The 19,954-nt window shown below is 44.9% G+C and overlaps 1 protein-coding gene across 1 annotated transcript in view; it reads left to right on the top strand.

Annotated features, from left to right (window-relative positions):
- Window positions 1–19,954, top strand: part of HGD (homogentisate 1,2-dioxygenase) — a 247,906-nt gene that overhangs the window by 92,341 nt on the left and 135,611 nt on the right. Inside the window, exons 2-3 of the mRNA XM_086935628.1 lie at window positions 12,967–13,038; window positions 13,494–13,582. Coding sequence (XP_086791754.1) covers window positions 12,967–13,038; window positions 13,494–13,582 — 161 coding nt within the window. The remainder of the gene's footprint in view (window positions 1–12,966; window positions 13,039–13,493; window positions 13,583–19,954) is intronic.

The raw sequence follows: 19,954 nt of genomic DNA on the forward strand, positions 1-19,954 counted from the left end.
AGAATGGAAATTGTTCCCGTTTTGCGGGAGTTTTTCCAAGACATGTTTGTATGTTCTGTGGTGTAATTTTATTTGTGTTCCCCTGATGAGGGGTTGGCTGTGGAATATTAACAGCTGTTTGGACTGTTGCAGTCCGCATTACATATTGGACTAACTGTCTGTGTATTTTAATTTATAATTTTCGCTGTGCTAAAAGTTCTTCTCTTGACATTTTATCAATGTCTGGATGTGGTGTGTAGCTGGCTAAAACCGGCCACGTTGCACCTGGTCTACCTAGTGGGCTGAGCCTGGTAATGTGATCATTATGTTTTAGGGCGCCTTTGAACTAGAGCAGGTGCTCTTGTTATTTTAATGGGATTTTAATCTCCTCGAAAGGAGCGTATTCTTCCAGTGGTTCCTCTATTTTGTAATAGTGTAACTCGTGTGTTGTAGCGTTTGCCGCTGGAAAGTTTATCCATGAATAGAATACCTCTGTCTGCCAATATTCGTGTGCCTCTATCACGAAAATGACTGTACCACCCCGTGCTGTCAGTGCGTTTTCTACAAGTTTTAAAGTTATAGTTTTTCTTATGTTTGCCGGGATGATAATTGCACCCGGTTCATTAATCTCTGTAACATCGAAACCCCGATGATTCGCACCTACTGCGGTTTCATTGGTTTCTTTGTTTTCGCCATGTTCTGACATTGTATTAATGAAGGTTTACAGAGCAGTTTTCAAGGAAACAAAGATTAGGTGCACAATATTTTGGAACACTGTATCCTTCAACGTTGACTAAACCAGAAACTCTACATAGGAATCTCTTCCTACTAAGTTCCGGCGGATTTTAACCTTTCACCCACTCCAGACGTCTATTGTAGTATTTACGGGAGAAAGGGTCTGTGAAAAAGCACGACTGAGTTACTCTAACATCTTGCGTTAGTTTTATCGCCTTACCAAACGTTGGGCTCCATGTAGTGTAGTTCCTATTTTCCCTATAGGCCCTACGCATTGGAATAACATAAACAGCAGTGTAGACGTAGGACTGTGGTCTTCTAGGTCTCTACTGACTATGTTAGACTTAATTTAGGTTTGCGCCAGCTAGCTCAGAGGTCACTGGAAACTTTCTTGACTGAATAGGAAGTGATCAGCTTCCCTGGCTCAGACAAGAAGGGATTCAGCTTCCGACAACCGCATAAACATGACAACTTTGCTCCCCAGAATAAGAGTCAATCTCTAGAGTCGTGTGAAACAATAGACAGCTATTTCACTCAGTCAGACGTGCGTTCTTAGTTTCACCAGAGTGCAGAGAAGAGAGACGGGCGTTTTCAATAAAAGATATTATTTATTGAGCAGTCTTCCTTCTCATGCAAGAGAAATGAATTGCCACAATTGCAAGACTTGTTATAATGAAAAGAGCGTACAGTAAAAGGAATATTACGAAATAATACTGTAAAAGCATTGATATGGTTTCTTAGCCATAAGATAGTTAAAATGAATAAAATATATACAGTGGCTAACGATCTCAACTGGTGCTTCTAACTACGCCTACCCCGGTGTACCTGACCTAAGCCTAATACGTGGGAGGGGGTAAGTAAGTAGCAGTTTAAGTTAAGTTGGTTTTGCCAAGAGTTTGATTCAAGAATTCTCTCTAAGGGTTTAGTCAGCACCGTACCTCTGGAATAGAATGTAGGAGGTCTGGTATCTCCCTCTCAGGACCCGATATCCCAGTCACCCGCAAGGGTAGGCTGGAAACGCCAGAGCTGGATTTTCTCGGCAGGAGAAAAGACAGAGTCTTTCTCAGCGCGTCAAAGAGGAGGGCCAGCGTCCGTGGGCTTCTCGCATCTGCTGGGCTCTCTGCAAGAGGACAGCTGTTCTGCTCCAGTATTCACCACCACCGTGTGTGTTTTGCTTAAGGCAATGTTGGTATATTTATACCTGAAAGGTGCCGAGTTTGATGTACGTTTTTGGACATAAGACGTCTATAAAGATGTCACTAAGAACTGGTCGTTCTTACAGTGCTCGCAGGAGTTCTATTACTAATCAAAACAAAGCAAGCGAGGCTTTCCCAGGTTGCTGGGGGTTTGGTGTGTCGAAAGAACTCGGTGTGCTCTCTAGGAATCTAAGGAAGTGGCTTCTGCTGTGTCATGGACTGCAGAGGCGAGTTACTGAAATATGGCTCTGATTATTATGCCATTATAGGGATATGTATTGATTATAGCCGTATAGGGGCATGAGGTCACAATATTGATTGGGTTCCTAGATAAAACACATCAATAACTTGTATTAGTATTTGTTAACTTGACCCTAAGGCAAGCACAAAGCCGAGCCATGGAATAAAAAATGTTCCTGTCACTTCAAAAAAGCTGGGTCTATTATACAAATACCGGCTGTTTCCCTTTCACAAACGCTAGGACATTATGTTCAACTGTAATGAGATCCGCTCCCTTGTAGTTTTATTTCACAACACTCAGTCACCTTCTGCCCCGCCCTCCCACTCTTCCTGACACACAGCAACCTTTCGCCATATAAATAGTCAAACATGGACCCGATTAAACACAAAACAATCACGCACTCTTTTCAAAAGCCTCGTTGATACACACTTGTCTGGGGTCAAAGATGTCGCTTGGTTGGGTGATTCAGGCTTTCGAGTTAAATGTTTTTTGGGTCTTCAGTCACTAAAGGTGTACTTTTTAAATTAATCTTTCCGTATATTACGTAGACTACTACTTCCTGCCTTCCTAGCCGTGACTCATGATGACCAATTCTATAGCAAGAGCAAAAGGTCAAAACAAAGAGCCATGGCGGGAATGTAAACACTGCTTTGTGATGCAAGGCTGTGCCAAGAGCTTCATACCTTTGGAAGTAAGAATGAATAAGAAAGAATGTATCATTTTGTTTAGACTTAAGGCGATTGAGAATGTAATGTGGTGTGGTTGATCACATTTAAAAGGTGTGTATTGAGCTGGTGACACGGAGGCTTGTTTATTTTAATTGATTATAAGGTGTCTCCTTTCAAGGCGTAGTCTAAAGGCTGCATTTGTATTCCAAACACAGCTCTGAGATCCATTTTGTCAAAGACGATCTCTCTACTGAAAACTGTTATGACCTCCGATTACGGGTTATTCCGCAGGTTTTCTGGGTTTGATGGCTACGGCTTTTCTAAGACCTTTGGGAGGAAAGGCAGTCATAATATAAGACAACAGTTGTTAAAATCATCCTCGTCCACAGAGGTTTTTTTGGGTCTCCTCTACAGATAGCGTTTAGCTTTCTCACAAGCTTCATTTTTCTAACACATTCATATTTTATGCTTTCGGCCAGCATCGTCATTCTCTGGTATGCAGCTGCTAAGGTGTCATTCATATTTCAGTTTGCTTCCTCCCAACACATAATGGAGCTGTGGTTCAATACAATGAAACTATTGACAGGTTTCACATTGAGTTGTGCACTTCCACTAGCAATTGCAACACTGTAGTGCAAGGGCTGATGGGCAGTCCCTTTACTTTCTTTTTTTGTTAAAAACATGCACTTGTGATGGGCTATGTTTTTAAAACATATTCATGCCATGTTTAGCCAGCAGCACTTTTATTTTTGCAAAGATATATACAAAATATGCATATCTACAATGAAGGCTTGACAAGGACAGAACTATCAGCTTTGCCTATGCTTGTTGTGTCTTTCTGCCCTCTGCATCACCACATCACTCAGCGCTACCCCAGCATCACTCAGCACCACCATATTATCACTCAGCACCACCACAGCACCACCACAGCACCACTCAGCACCCCCACAAAATCATTCAGCAGCACCACTCAGCACCACCACATTATCACTCAGCACCACCACATTATCACTCAGCACCACCACATTATCACTCAGCACCACCACAGCACCACTCTGCACCACCACAGCATCATTCAGCACCACCACAGCACCACTCAGCACCACCACAGCACCACTCAGCACCACCACATTATCCATCAGCACCACCACATTATCCATCAGCACCACCACATTATCCCTCAGCACCACCACAGCACCACTCACCACCACCACAGCACCACTCACCACCACCACAGCACCACTCACCACCACCACAGCACCACTCACCACCACCACAGCACCACTCAGCACCACCACAGCACCACTCAGCACCAACACATTATTACTCAGCACCACCACATTATCCATCAGCACCACCACATTATCCCTCAGCACCACCACATTATCCCTCAGCACCATCACAGCATCACTCAGAACCACCACAGCATCACTCAGCACCACCACAGCATCACTCAGCACCACCACAGCATCACTCAGCACCACCACAGCATCACTCAGTGTAACCACAGCATCACTCAGCACCACCACAGCATCACTGGTTCAAATATGTTCTCTCATTGTTTCAAGCTTTATTACAAATGTCACAAAAAGATGTTAATATTTCACTTCTGTTCTTGGATTTTCATCACAATAAAATACACTGAACATAATCTTCACAAAAGTTATTTAGAAAAGTTTAAGCTATTGCCATTATAAATTACAATCACTTTTATTTAAGTATTAATTATTTAAAACAATTAAAAGCCATTGTTATTTGTAATATCAATACATCTAAGTCACGTAAATACAAAACATGTTGCATTACAAATGCTATAGGTGTCACATTTGCGAAAGTTATAACTATTGTCATTGTAAATGACAAAGCTATTAATTTAGCTATTTTCAAAAACAACATATATATAAACAAAATTGTCATTTACAAGATCAATAGCTCAAACTTTGCTAATGCGAGACCTATTGCATTGCAAATGCTTGTTAAAGTAAGTTTTATTACTTACCTGGCCTACCTCGTTTTCTTAGAAGTTTTTGTCCTCATTCATCTCCTTTACCCAATATATTGACTGTTCTTTGGCTTTAGCTGATTTTATCATTTCTTCTAATGTGCAATAACCCACAAATGCTCATGGAAACATTTACAAGTTGTGTTAACCATTAACTGGTCTTTAATCATTTCATCAGTGGTGACCTCAAAATCACATGAACAGGAGAGGCTTCTCAAAGCAGTTAAAAATTCATAAACTTTTTTTTTCTTTTTGATGATGGGTAAAAAAGTGGGATCTCTCCAGTGTTTTGCTTAGGAGTGGTTTTTAAACCTGTTCTCTAATCTTAACAATGCGTCGTCATACTCATCAACGTCATCCTGTCCAGCAGGTAGTTCAAATTTGAACAAGGACCTGAACGCTTTTTGCCCTCCCATCCCATAGGATGCAAGAATATACTTTTCATTCTTTCCACTGGCATTCTGTTGACGTCTATGGCGGTAATATACGTAAGAATGTAAAAATATATATATTTTCCACTCAAGAGGTGAATCATCTTAATTTTGAAAAATTTACTTGGTGGATCAAACTGCATATTAGTGAAATGATGTTGCTCTTAAAGTAGGTGAATAACAAGTTGATAACAGTACTCAAAACAGTTAAAATGGGTGGCAGAGTCAAATGATATGTAGCAAGGTTTCTCAGGAACACAGTGGCAGGATGAAGGATTTGAAAGTGTCAGCTAAACAGTACTAACGGGAGCAAATGTCATCATATAATGAGACCAGGCTATCTCATGAATTTAACGTATCAGAATCTTGGCACATGATGCATCATCTCTGAGTATTAAGAGAGTTGTACACAAGGGGTTAGAACTTCTTCTCCAAGTGGGGTAGGTACCCTGGAGGTCCGAATGAGGGCATATACTGGAGCTGACTGAATAAATAACGAGACGTACCTCGGAAGGCATGTCAAACTTTAAAGACACCCTATCCAACAGTTTTGTATGTAACACATCACTGCTTAAGAAATGCTACTGTTTGTAATTTTGTCTAAAATACCAAAAAAATAAAGAAAAATAAAAAACCTTAAAGACACCAACAGGAAGGGGCAGGAGCGGGTATGTTCAGAAAGCGTATCAAAGGACGTTTACTTGCAGGTGCGTCTCACCGACTCTTCCATGTGAGGCTCTCACCGTTGCTTCCCCACCTCGTAGACCCCGGTGGCAGCATGAGCTGGGAATCCCATCCTTGTTGCCAACAAAACTGTCCAGAAATCGTGACAAGAAGCCCAAAGATTATTCACACGTGACAGTTTACCATCACTCTGCGGTTCCTACCTGGTATTATCAGGTAGGAACCGCAGAGTGATGGTAACCTGTCACACATACGCTTCCATAACCAATGTTCTAAGGCACATACCATTGTTTATGGAAATATGGGGGAAAGGTGAACAAGGCGAAATCAAGGGGAAATACGGGGAAATAAGTGGAACATTATAAAAGGTGAGCATATAATGTTAATACTGTAAATATTAATAATATGAACATTGCAGGTATATGAATACGACAGATGCCCTTCATATACACAGGTTAGTCACACAGTCAGTAGGAACAGCTGAGTGGTCCTAGCAATGTACCTTTAAAGTCTGGTTTCTGCCTACTTCATGTGTTCATAGACAAACTAAGGATACAAATAGATTCTTCATTATCAACCGGGGGTGACTATGGTTTGGCCATGTTTGTGGCTGTGGTTTGGACAGTTTTCTGCTGCAGGTGCACTAAAGCACTCAGCTGTTTTGCCAATTTCATTAGTGTGTATAAGTGAAAAAACAAGATCATTTTTCTGACGTGAGCAGTATTTTTCAGCTGAATATTAAAAAAATACATATCCCTAAAAATGGAAACCTATTCCTAATAAGACAATACGAAGTCCTTCAGACTACCAAAGGCTTACCAGCTTTTCCAACAGCACTGACAAAGCAGCTGCTGAATGGATCAGCTTGAAAAATAATTTTCTACGGGTATTAGCAAATAAAATAGATGAATGGATCAATGCAGAGATGTATGTGTGCAAACTGTATGTGAAGGATTTCAACCCCAGCTGATCAATTCAGCTTGTCATCCTTCTGTGGGTGGTAAAATGAGTCTCATTCAGTTGTATAATAAGGACACCTGATATTGTAACGCTTTGAGGCTTGGCCGAGAAAGGCCTCCAATTTTTTTTTCCAATTGATAAAAACTGATATCAGTAAGCATGATATCAGAGAGAGTGTGATGTATTACTTTCAGTCCAACATCACAATACTTAATTGCATCTTACAGTGGCATTACAGGGTGCTGATTGTTCATGTAGTCCATCTTGCTTTTCTTCTAATAGGCCTTGGTGAGTCGCGTATTAAGAGAGGAGTTGACCCCTTTTGCCTCTGCAACCTGCCCAAACCAAGTGGTCATCTGCAAACGGGCTAAATACTAGTGTCTTTTTAATTTTGATTCAGTACACTGAATAATGCAGACTTATTTCCCCCAAAAAATTTGCAATACGTCAATGCATTGCATTTGTTATTGTTAAATGAGTATACCATAGTTAATTGTTATACATATACAATAATTATAAAATGAAAGATGTGCAAGTCTTTACATTTTTACATACATATAAAAGGAAATTTTATTTGCACAGAGAGTATTGTGTACAAAAAATTGGTGCCAAATGCAAAGTTTGAGAATCCATACATTTTTTTGAAACAAATTTTATTTGATTTTTTGGATCATACAACATATATCACATTGACATTGTATTGTTCGCTTGTTTGTGGTATTTACAACAGCAGGTCAATTACATTTGCAAGTGCAGCATTGTCACAGTAACGCTTACAGTGATCTTCGATACGTATAAGTCATAGAGACGCATGTTATGCCCATGTCTGTATGGTATATGACATAGTGAGATTTCTCCATTTCTAACTAACCCCATTAACTCCCCCCACCCCGAACTTTTCGATCGCAGTTCCTGAGCTGTAACACATCAGTAGAACCATTGTCATCATTATAGTACCTTGTATCTCGTATATGTATACATACAACTTAGCACTTAGTACACATAAATCCAAGGCATGGGCAACACATTTTCCCTCATTTCGTAAACTTGAAAGTCAGCCTGGTCTATATCGGCTGCTTTCAACTCCTCTGACATAACCTCCCATTCTAACGATATTGGTACCTTACGTAATCCTCTTACTTCTTCCCTACGCAGTGCTGCACCTTCTGCAGTACTCCAAGGTATCATCTCTGTACACCGTTGCGATATAGTGAGGGGTATGCTCGAGTTCCAGCGCATAGTAAGGGATCTAATCGCTAATATTAATGCAAGGTCTATGAAACGGTATTGTACCTTGTATTTGGACAGATGTTTGTGCAAACCCAAGATGCATTCTTCCACGGTGTCATGGATCTCGTTATGTTGCTTTCCCAGTTATTCTCCTAATCGTATCCCAGTATCCCCTTATGACCGAACATACCCATACCATGTGTATTAAGTCTGCCCCTTCTGTCTTACACCGCGGGCAAACATGCTGTGTTTGTGGTAACATTCTATCCAATCTACTCGGGGACAAGTAAGCACAATGCAGTACCATTGTTTGAATAAATTTGAATTTCGAGTTTCTCGATACCTTTATGGGATGTTCCACTATGGCCGCCAACTCCTTGTCTGACACGTTTCTACCTATATCCCCCGGCCAAGCAATTTTCAGTGCTTCCAATGGGACCCTTGTGTGGGCGCTAATGCCATTGTACAGCCAACGAATCAAGTGTTTACCTCTCCCCATATAGTGCACCATCTTCACTAGCTCATTGCTGGAAGGTTCCCTCCTCTGCGGTGCCCAGTGCTTTTTCACATTTTGAAACAGTGCAGCGTGTATTAAGTACAGGTGAGCAGGGGCACCCGTTTCATGCACGAAGGCATTGTGGTCTCATTACTAAATAGGTCTCCCACTGTGCTGACACCCGCTTTCACCCAAGGTGCTAGTCTGCGAGTGGTGAGTATGCCGCTCGCCAGCGGGACTCCCTGCAGTGGAATAATGCCTGCGTATGGAGGGGATGCAATTGTGTATCTCAGCGCCGCTTTCCAACACTTAAGCGCAGTGTCTAGTAAGGGAGGTAGGTCTCTCTGCATTTTATGTCCTGGCAATAACAAAGCGTGCAGACCTCCTTTATCTATGTCCGCCGCAGTTTACCCTATTTCTTGCAGATTACGACCCGCCGTCCAGTATGACAACCATTGCAGTTGGCAAGCGTACTAATAAGCGCGGATGTCTGGAACTCCTAGCCCTCTGGCACGGGTACCCACTTGCAGTGTTTTTAAGCTTATACGTCTCCTACCCTTCCCCCATATTAAATCTATTAATAGATTGTTTAATAAATTGAAAGTGGCTTGCGGCACTATTAATGGCAAGTTAGTAAAATAGTACAATAAACGTGGCAGAACAACCATTTTCGCAATTGCAACTCTCCCCATTACAGACAGTGGCAGTGCAGTCCAAAAGGCGACACTGGATCTTAAGGCTCTAATCGCTCTATTAAGGTTGCCATCCAACATGTCCGCATTTGTCCTATAAATCTGGATACCCAGATTCTTAAATGTGGTCTGCGCTATCTGAAGCTTGGTATCGCCGAAGTCTATTTCCACGTCATCTGCATGATCCGTGAAGAAAAAGGCATGAGATTTTGCAGTGTTTAGAGCCAGACCCGACAACCCTTCAAATTGTTTATACAAGTCGAATATTGGGGTTAGGGGTAATCGGAGATCTCTGACGTACACAATGATATCATTAGCATATGCCTAGAAAAGGTGTGTCATGTTCCCTATCGGAATTCCCCATCCCAGAAACTCCTGTCTCATTTTTATTGCTAAGGGTTCCAATGCTAGAATAAAGATAAGAGGCAATAGCGGACAGCCCTGTCTGGTTCCCTTATGTATCTTATATTCTTCCGATATGTGTCCACCCATTCTGGTGCGCGCTGTCGGGGCCTTGTACAATAGGTGCAACCATTCTACATACCCTTCCGGAATTCCAAATTTCGGTAACGCTTGAAACATGTATTCCCAGCATATGGAATCAAATGCCTGCCTAAGGTCCAAGGAGAGACAGCCCGCATGAGGGAACCGCTTGGGCGCTTCCGTCATCAAATAATGTAATTTCCTGATATTTAGTGATGTGCTCCATGCCGGTATGAACCCGGTCTGTTCTATGTGGATCAACCGTGACAGATATGCCAATAGCCTGTTGGCCAGCACTTTGCTTAATAGTTTGTATTCAGTGGATAATAGCGACAGAGGACGGTAGTTAGCCATGTCCGTATGGTCCCTTCCAAGTTTCGGTAGAAAAATTACAAGCGCCTGCGCAGTGGTGAGAGGTAAGGAACCCCTATCCCAAACTTCTTTAAATAATGCCATTTATTGGTGTACTAGTATGTCTGCATACGTGGCATAAAATTCAATGGGGAGCCCATCAAAACAAGGGGTCTTATTACGTGGGAGGTCCTTCATGGCAACTTTGATCTCCTGTGGCGTAATGGGCCCGCCAATTCTTTCTGTGCCGCGATCGGCAGTGTCTGGAAAGTTAAAGAGGATAGAAAAGCCCCCAATTGATCATTGGCAGCATCTGTCGTCGCTCCATATATCGTTGCATAGTATTTCCTAAAGGCATCATTGATATCCCCTTGACTGGAAACCCTGGTCCCATTCTCAGTGCTAACTTCACTAATGACTACTGCAGGAGGAGTGTCCCGAATTATTCTAGCAAGTAGAGTACCTGCCTCATCAGCTTCCGCGTGCGCACATCGAGTATATGCCTGATAATCTATAACCCTGAATGATTCCAAGAGTTCAGTATGTCTAATTTGCGCTTCCTGTAACGGGCCCTTTTTTTCAACATCTGTCACTGCCTCCTGCTCCAACCTGCCCAGTGAGTCCTCTACCATGATCTATGGACTTCCTGCCTTGCACCCACTGTTGCACTGATCGCTTTGCCACTTATGACCGCCTTAAAGGCGTCCCATTCTACCAACCTACTCGTCGCCGTATTACTATTTTCCGTAAAGTAATGATCAATAGTTTGTGAGATATCATTGCGGAATACTGTGTCCTCCAGCAATTGCGGCCACAGCCTCCACGTGAGGACCGGGGTGGGAATTCTGCACTAGTTGATAACCATCTCCTGTGGGTTATAATCCGAGAAAGTTTTGGGCAGGTATGTGGTGTGAAGCACTTGCTTGGCTATCCTATTAGAGCAAAAAATTCTATCAAACCTAGTGTGCAGGTCGTGCACCGCGGAGTAATAGGAGTGTTCCTTGTGCCCCAGATGCCTCATCCTCCACACGTCGCATAATTCCCACCCGACTGCCCATCTCACCAATGCTTCAGCCTGTTTAAAGACCCCAGCTCCGTGTAACGGTGGGTTTGATCTGTCTAAGGGCACATCCAGTACTGTGTTACAATCACCTCCCAATATCCACGGGCACGTGTCCCATCCCGCCAGTGCCCCACTCACTGTGTCCCAGTATTTATCTTGGTCAAAGTTAGGGGCGTATATTGAAACCAACACCAACAATTGTCCGTCTAGTGCTCCCTTCACAAATACATATCTACCCAATTTATCAATCCTCTGTTCATGGGCCACGAACGGCACACCATGCCTTATCCAAATCGTGGCACCCCTAGCATAATTAGAGTAGGAGGCTGAGAATCCATACATGAAAACAAAAATAACTACATTTAGTGTAAGTAATGCCAGCTTAACCCCTTCCAGGCTCATGACGAGCTCAGCTCGTCATGAGGCAAAGTTGAGCTGCACTCATGACGAGCTGAGCTCGTCATGACCACACCCGTTTCCATTGACCTTCAGCACAGGAGGGGAAATCCTCAAGCAGCGATGGTGTTAATTAGACAGAGATATTTAGTTTGACAACAAAGAAAATGGGAGTGTTTGGGGTGTTAGACACCCCTAATCAATTTACTATTTAATAAAGTGTTGGGTACAGGAGGTTTCAGTTGGGTATGGTAAGGTGTCTATCGGTTTTGATCTGACATTTTTAAATAGTCAGACAAAAACTTACACACACTCTTGTCTGTGTTTTGAAGGTCTTAAAACATGGTTATTATACAACATACTGTGTTTTAAGTATCACAGTCTGCACTCCTTTCCCTTTCCACTAGCCCTTAAGCTTCCTCATGCACGGCTTCTCATACAGTGATTAACATTATATGTCAGTGTGATAGTCGGAAAATCCAGGGACGGCTCCTCCGTTATATCGGAGGAGCGTCGCCCTACTGAAATGCCCCCATAAAACCCACAGAGATGAAAAAGAAAATAGTAATGAAGTTAATTCATTGCCATCTTATTTTTCGGCACCTCATCCCACACAGAGTGTCGGGACGGGGCGGCCCCTGCTGATTGGCTGCAGTTAGGGGTGGTGAGCTGCCTGTGCACTAGTTTAAAGTGCGCATGCGTCTTTGGACAGCCGTGCGACGGCCAGCCACACATGCCCACTTTAAACCTCTCTAACCAGCTGTGTGAGACAGCTGAAATAAAGAAAGAAAAAGCCTCCAGTGTTCTTGTGAGCGCTGAGAGTGATCGCTCCCTACAATCCTGGTGCTGCTCTAACAGCGTGAGAGCAGCAACAGGATTGCTTAAGGGAGTTGGCTGGGGCCCTGGACATCATGAGGGAAGAAGAGGACCGCAGCGAGGAGGACGCAGTAAACAAGGTAAGTAACGTTCTAATATTTTTACTTTATTTTAATAATGTATTTATCTTATGTATCCACCGACTCACCACCCATTTGCCCACACCTCCACTCAGCATATTTGCCAGCTGCCACTGGAAAATCTGAAGCACACACCCCATAGTCTTACTGACCAAACTACACCCCTGGCCTAACCCTGTAGGACAGGATAGACCTGCTAGATACCTTGACGCTATTGGATGCAATCTGATATTATTCAGTAAGAGGCGCGTTATATTTTGCATGTTGTATTCCACAGATCTCGTGCCTGCGATGTTGCGTAGTACTTCCCACTCCTCAAATGTGCATCACTTGACTGGCGGATTGGTTCTAGTATTTGACAGCCTTCTATATATTCTAACGTGCATGTTTTCTTCTTCCCTAGTACCTGTCGGGATTTGGAAATGAGCTCTCTTCAGAGGACCCTCGCTGCCCTGGAGCACTCCCGGAAGGACAGGTATGGCCTTTACCTAAGGGCCTGTTTCTGTGGTAGGCTACATGGGTAGGTGGGTAACCTACATGCACTATTTTTGAGGTTGCCACCACTCAACCCCCTGTGTCTTACTCTGCACAGTGGGCAGGCTCAGAGACACATTTGTGGTGGCCAAAGACATGAAATGGAGACCAGATCACTTCTTCTCTTTCACAAGAAACGTCAATATACTGGTTAAGAGAATCTTCTATTCCTAAACAGTTGTCATGGGTCATTCCCCATGACCGAAATAGGTAACATCCTGCAGACCAAAGAGCAAGGTGACCAATGTGGGCTGGTGGGTGTTCTAGGCAGTAACCCTTTATTACTTATGGGCATGTGGATGTGTACCTGTTGTGAGTGAGTAGGGGGGTCACATGGCTTACTCAGTAGAGATTCCTTGCCTGCATGCTAAATCTGTCTTTTTCTATTCTCTCCAGAATAACCCACAGGTGTGTCCTTATGGCCTCTATGCAGAACAGCTCTCTGGCTCAGCCTTCACCTGCCCTAGACCCACAAATAAGAGAAGGTATGTCTGTATGGTAATACTATCCCTGTCATTTCAGACAACTCTTCTATATAAGGTCAAAGGTGCGTATCTGAGGGAATGAGGAAGTCTTCCTACTTTAGTAATGGTGTGGAAATAAACTATGTGTTGGAGGCATATGAGCTGCAGATCTCACACTTAGGATTAGATCGCCATCTGGTGTTGGGCTTGGGTGATTGCATGTTGTTGTCGTCTTGGAAGAAGTCTTTGTAGTCACAAGATTGGCGACTCCTCCCTTGGACGATAGTGTGCATGGGCATCAACTCCATCCTTCGATTGTTTTTTTCCGCCACTGGGTTCGGATGGAACTTCTCCGGTTCGAAATCTACTTTCTAAAGTAGTTTGACGCGAAAAAACTTACTTCAACTCTTCAAATTAACTTTTAAACATCTCGACCTTCGTCTCGACTTAATCAGCTCGATTCCGGTCGTCGACGTGGGCCGTTGGGCCTATCCACGCCGTGAGGCCTACAACTCATGGAAAGGACGCCATTCAAAAAATGCCCCCAGTGTGGAGCAAAATTTCCACACAGTGACTATCACAAGGTCTGCAACCTGTGCTTATCACCAGAGCACGACGAGTCCAGCTGTCCAGCCTGCGCATCCTTTTGATCGAAGAAGACCATTGGCGATCGAAGAGCTCGTCGACACATCATGCAGAGATAAACTCCGGAACCGGTTGACATCTTCAACGAAGGCCAAGATGTCCCAGAAGAAGATTTTGAAGATCTTGAAATCATATCCGAGGCAGATGACTCGGATGACTCCATCACTCCGGGTCAACGAGTGAGTACTACTGCCCCAACCCCACCACCAAAATCGAAGGCAATGGTCAACACTCCACCTGCTGGACCCAGTCGCGACTGAAAACATACTTCAGGAGCCCCGCCCTCGAGCCCGGCTCAGAAGAAAATCCAAAAGCCTCCTGGTAGCCCGGGACCGAGCAAACCGCACGTGCCAATCTCACCAGCGCCGTCGTCACCGAAACCGAAAGAAGTCTCGGTTCCGAAACCAGTTTCGACACAGTCGACTTCGAAAGATAAATCGGGCCCAAAAACTCCTAAGCCCGTAGACAAGCCGGTTTCGGACGCTTCTATACCGAAGAATCCAGCTTCCGCTCTACAACCAACATCCTCGGACGCAAAGCCTACGCCAAAGGACTCTATCCCACTTCCTAAGGCTAAAGACAAAAACAAACAGTCCCACCATGAACCGAAAGAATAGCTGCCCAAGAAGCCAATACCTGGCGCATAGCTAACACGCAAGCACTGCGCGCAAGATATGACAGAGCACATTACGACCAGTTAGAAACACTTCTAGAACATTTGCCTGACCAATATAAGACCCAAGCAAATGATCTCATACAAGAGGGTAAGCTAATCTCAAATGCATCAATCAAATGTGGACTTGATGCAGCAGACACTGCCTCTCGAGGGATGTATGTCGTTACCACGCATACTTTTACCACGCATACCTTTACAACGCGGTTTTTACAACGCATACCATTACAACGCATAGCGCTTTGGGGTGCTGGATAGTGAATAGTTTAGTACAGTAAGTACTAAGTACAGAATATTGTCCCAAGTTGCACCTACCGGAATGAAGATTAAGCTTTACCCGCAAGCAGGCGAAGCCATTATCCAATCTAAAGATGCAACCACCCGCTTTTAAAAAACTCACTATTTCTACTTTGTGTGGTGTGGTGTCACGTACTGTGTTTTTAAACACGGCTGGCATCTCACCTGATACTCGTCCGGAGCGCACAGCTGACTACAAGCTGGCGCGCTTTACTCGCACGCAAACCTTCACTCAAAGCGGCCGCCATCAGAGCAGGCGTGCGCGCTGACCACGCCCCCGTTGAGGCCACACCCCCTTTTTCCGGGGATAAATGTGCACGTACAGGAAGCGCAGCGGACGAGCGCAGCGGGAGCGCCGTTTGCGCGCCGAAGGCGCGCCTAAGGCAAGCCCGTCTGCGCCCGTCATCGCCAAGACATCGCCTCTCGCCAGTCCCCCTGCCCAAAACCCCCTGATTAGAGTCATCTATGACAGAGACCGTCTCTGCGCACTAAACACCGAGACCAGATGCAACCAGCTCAGGGGCTGCCTCGGACAAACGCCTCTCCACTGTGAGTCCTGTAAATTTACTATACCCAAACCTAGCCTAGCAAGCTGCACTGCTACGACACCCAAGCTATCTCCCCTCCGGGTTCTGCAACTGAATGTCAGATCTCTCGTGAAACACCATGCTGAAGTCCATTCTCTTATCACGGACGAAAATCCTGACATATTGTTCATATGCGAAACCTGGCTCTATGACGACCAGACTAGCATTATGAACCTTACGCTGCCTAGCGGCTTCTCCATGAAGCTCGTAAACAGAGACTCCAGGGGCGGGGGAATAGCCGTTATACATCGAACGATGTATAACTGCTCTTTCACAAAGGAAGATATTTGGGGCTGCGAATGTGCAAGATTTAAGATCTCCATCTGCCCTCAATTCGCCCTCTCTGGGCTGTATATCTACCGACCTCCAGGTCCCTCTGCCAGATTCATTGATGAATTACTTGAAACATCTCACACCTTGGCAGTGTCCTCCCCCAACTTCACCATTCTGGGCGATCTTAATCTCCACTTTGACTCTGTGACAGAACCCACCATTAAAAACTTGCTGGCCGACCTCACGGCCCTGCAATTAAATTCCTTGGTTTATTCCCCCACCCACACCGCTGGCCACATATTGGACCCCATCTTTACCAATATGTTGGATGCTACGGCTGATCCCCCTGAACCCATGGGTTGGACCGACCACTTTCTTGTCAAACTTTGCATTACGGTGAAAAAACCGCCTACCGTAGCGGCGGCCAACCCCAGTCACAAACGCCCATGGCACAAACTTTCCTCCGAAGACCTTATTAAAAAATTAGGAGAATTCCACCCCCCTGACGAGAACAAGGACATCAATACAGCCTATGCTGCCTTTCATGACTGGATCGTTGCAGGGCTTGATGCCCTTGTCCCGGCTAAATGGACCAAAACCCGTAGTTCCCCCACCAACCCATGGTACAATGAATCGCTCAGAGCCATGCGGAAGGAATGTAAAAAAGCCGAACGCGGCTGGAGAAAAAACTACTTAGATAGTGATAAAACTCTCTACCTATCTAAACTACGTCTGTACCATAAAGCAATTCGGACCACCCGTGCCTCCTTTTATGCAAAGGAAATTGAACTAAGCTCCAACCCCACTAAAACCATCTTCAACTTAGTTCAAAGCCTCCACAAAGTCTCCAACCCAGGAACCTGCATCTCCTCCTCGACACAGTGTGAAGAACTTGCCACCTTCTTCATTGAAAAAGTAAGGAAGATATACACCTCCTTCCCGCAAGATGACCCTGCACCCATCAACATATCTAACGCAGCGGCAGTAACGTCGGAACTGTCTAGAATACCCGACATATCTATCAACGACCTTGCTAAACTGTGTAGACAAGTTAAGTCCGGTTCCCCCACAGACCCCATGAGACCTACTAAATTCCTGGACTCACTTGACTTCTTCCTTCCCCCGCTTGCCAGCCTACTCAACCTTTCTTTCTCCTCAGCTGTGGTCCCCAGCTGTTGGAAGTCTGCATGGGTTTCACCCATTATTAAAAAACCCACTCTGGATCCCACTAAGCCAGAAAATTTCCGGCCCATTTCACTGCTCCCCTGGACGTCTAAACTAGCTGAAGCCCACGTAAATAAAGTGCTATCCCACCATATGCTGCAAAATCTAGTCCTGGACCCCTCCCAAAACGGCTTCAGGCCAGGACACAGCACCGAGTCGGCCCTTCTAACCACCACCGAACACCTCCGAGGCATCCTAGATGCTGGTCAAAGTGCCGCGCTGATCCTGCTGGATCTCAGCGCGGCCTTCGACACGGTATCGCACAATATCCTGTTGAAACGACTCGAGGCCATTGGGATCAGTGGACTTGCCCTTGACTGGTTCCGGTCCTTTCTTAAGGACAGGTCCTTTCGAGTTTCAGCTCCACCCCACATCTCCCAATCCCATTCCATCGAGCAGGGAGTCCCCCAGGGATCGGCGTTAAGCCCATCCCTTTTTAACCTGTACGTCCAGCCCCTTGCAGTAGTGGCTAAAGAGTATGACCTTACGCTGGTGTCGTACGCTGACGACACACAGCTAGTTATCACACTCTCTGAAGGTCCATCTCCCTCGGCTACTAAATTCAGGGATGGCCTAGCCGCAGTTGCACAGTGGATGACGCGCAACTGCTTGCAGCTAAACGCCGGGAAAACGGAGGTACTTCTTCTTGGCAAAACCCCAAGCCTTTGGAGCGATCATTGGTGGCCCTCTCTGCTTGGCCCCACCCCCGCCCCAAAAAATGTAGTCAAGAACCTAGGTGTCTGGCTGGACTCATCACTCAATTTTCAGTCCCACACAAAGAAAGTGGCAGCTACGTGTGTGGGGCTAATGAGGAGCCTTAGCCCGATACTAGGTTTTTTTGACGCCAGAACCCGCCAGCTAATCATCCAAGCCATGATTCTTGCCCGGCTGGACTATGCCAACGTTCTATTCTTAGGGGCAAACAAAGCAGAACTGGCAAGACTGCAGCGCATTCAAAACTCGGCTGCCAGAGCCGTGATTGGTCTCCCACGCAGGTGCTCTGCTAGAGCCACCATTCGTAACCTTCACTGGCTACCTGTTGAATCCCGTATTCACTTCAAAACCCTCACAATGGCATTTAAAATTCTTAATTCTGAGGACTGCCCCGAACTTCTACGCCCGCTCCTTGTACCCTACACTCCCCAGCGCACCTTGCGCTCACTAGGTCAGCACCTCGTGACTGTCCCCCGAACCAAGCTCTCTAGAATGGGCGGACGCTCATTCAAAGTCCTAGGCGCAAAACTCTGGAACTCCCTGCCTCTACACATTCGCACCCTAACCAATCTGACTGTCTTCCGGAGGGAACTTAAAACCCACCTCTTTTCTGTCATCTAGTTTTGTTGGTTATCCCACCCACTCCTCTGGTACTGGTTAGGTTAGCGCCGGGACGCTCCGTTGCTGGGGCAGCTGTTTGCGCTTCAACAAAGGGGTAACATAACATAACATAACATTTACTATTCCAACTCCAGTCCCCGTGGACACTAGGGAAGGTGTTGGATAGTAAATTAAACTTATCCTATCCTAGAGCGCCCCCCAGCGCAATGCGTTGTAATGGTATGCGTTGTAATGACTGCGTTGTAATGGTAGTGCGTGGTAAAAGATTAGTTGTAAACGTTGTATACCCCTCTCGAGGAATAAATACCAGTGTCCTCCTTAGATGCCCCGCATGGCTACGCATCTCTGGTTTTAAACAAGAGGTCCAAACTACTATTCTTAATCAGCCATTTAACCAACAAGAGCTTTTTGGGCCTGATGTCGACACTATACTAGAAAAAATTAAGAAAGACACTGAGACTGCCAAATCTATGGGAGCTTTACAGTCCCCACAAACACGAGGCTCCTTTCGTCGCTCATTTTACAGAAGAGCATCTAAGCAAATTGGAGCAGATAACATATCTTCATTTAAAACCAATACACAAACATCCACCAACAGGGGATATTTTAGAGGAGGATACAGCGGGAACAGCAATAAAGGAAGAGGTCTAGATAACAACACCAATCGTACCTTTCCCAATACAAAAAAGTGACTTCCTTCCTCTCCCCCTACAATATTCCACCCCTGTAGGGGGGAGATTAGCACAGTTCCTACCTGTCTGGAATTCCATCACAACAGACAAGTGGGTGAGACAATTTATCCAGTATGGTTACTGCCTAGAACTTACAGCTACCCCTCAACATATACCACCCAGACAGAGTCCCATTTCCACAGAACATCTTACGCTACTAAAACAAGAGGTTCTCTCATTGCTTCAAAGAGACGCAATAGAGATAGTTCCCTTACAACATCAAGGAACAGGGGTTTACTCGCTGTACTTCCTAATACCCAAAAAGGACGGGACACTAAGACCAATTCTCAATCTCAGACCCCTCAACCTATATATACACTCAGATCATTTTCACATGATCACTTTACAAGTGCTCCCACTGTTATAACAAGGCGATTTCCTTGCCACACTAGATCTCAAGGACGCCTACTTCCACATTCCCATTCATCCTTCTCACAGGAAGTATCTAAGGTTTGTACTAGAAGGACAACACTATCAGTTCAAAGTCCTTCCATTCGGGGTAACAACTGCACCTAGAGTGTTCACAAAGTGCCTAGCAGTAGTAGCAGCACATCTCAGAAGACAACAAATCCATGTCTTCCCATATCTAGACGACTGGCTGATAAACGCCAAGTCATTTAATCAGTGT

The sequence above is a fragment of the Lissotriton vulgaris genome, chromosome 8, assembly GCF_964263255.1.
Source record: "Lissotriton vulgaris chromosome 8, aLisVul1.2, whole genome shotgun sequence".
NCBI classification, from domain to species: domain Eukaryota; kingdom Metazoa; phylum Chordata; class Amphibia; order Caudata; family Salamandridae; genus Lissotriton; species Lissotriton vulgaris.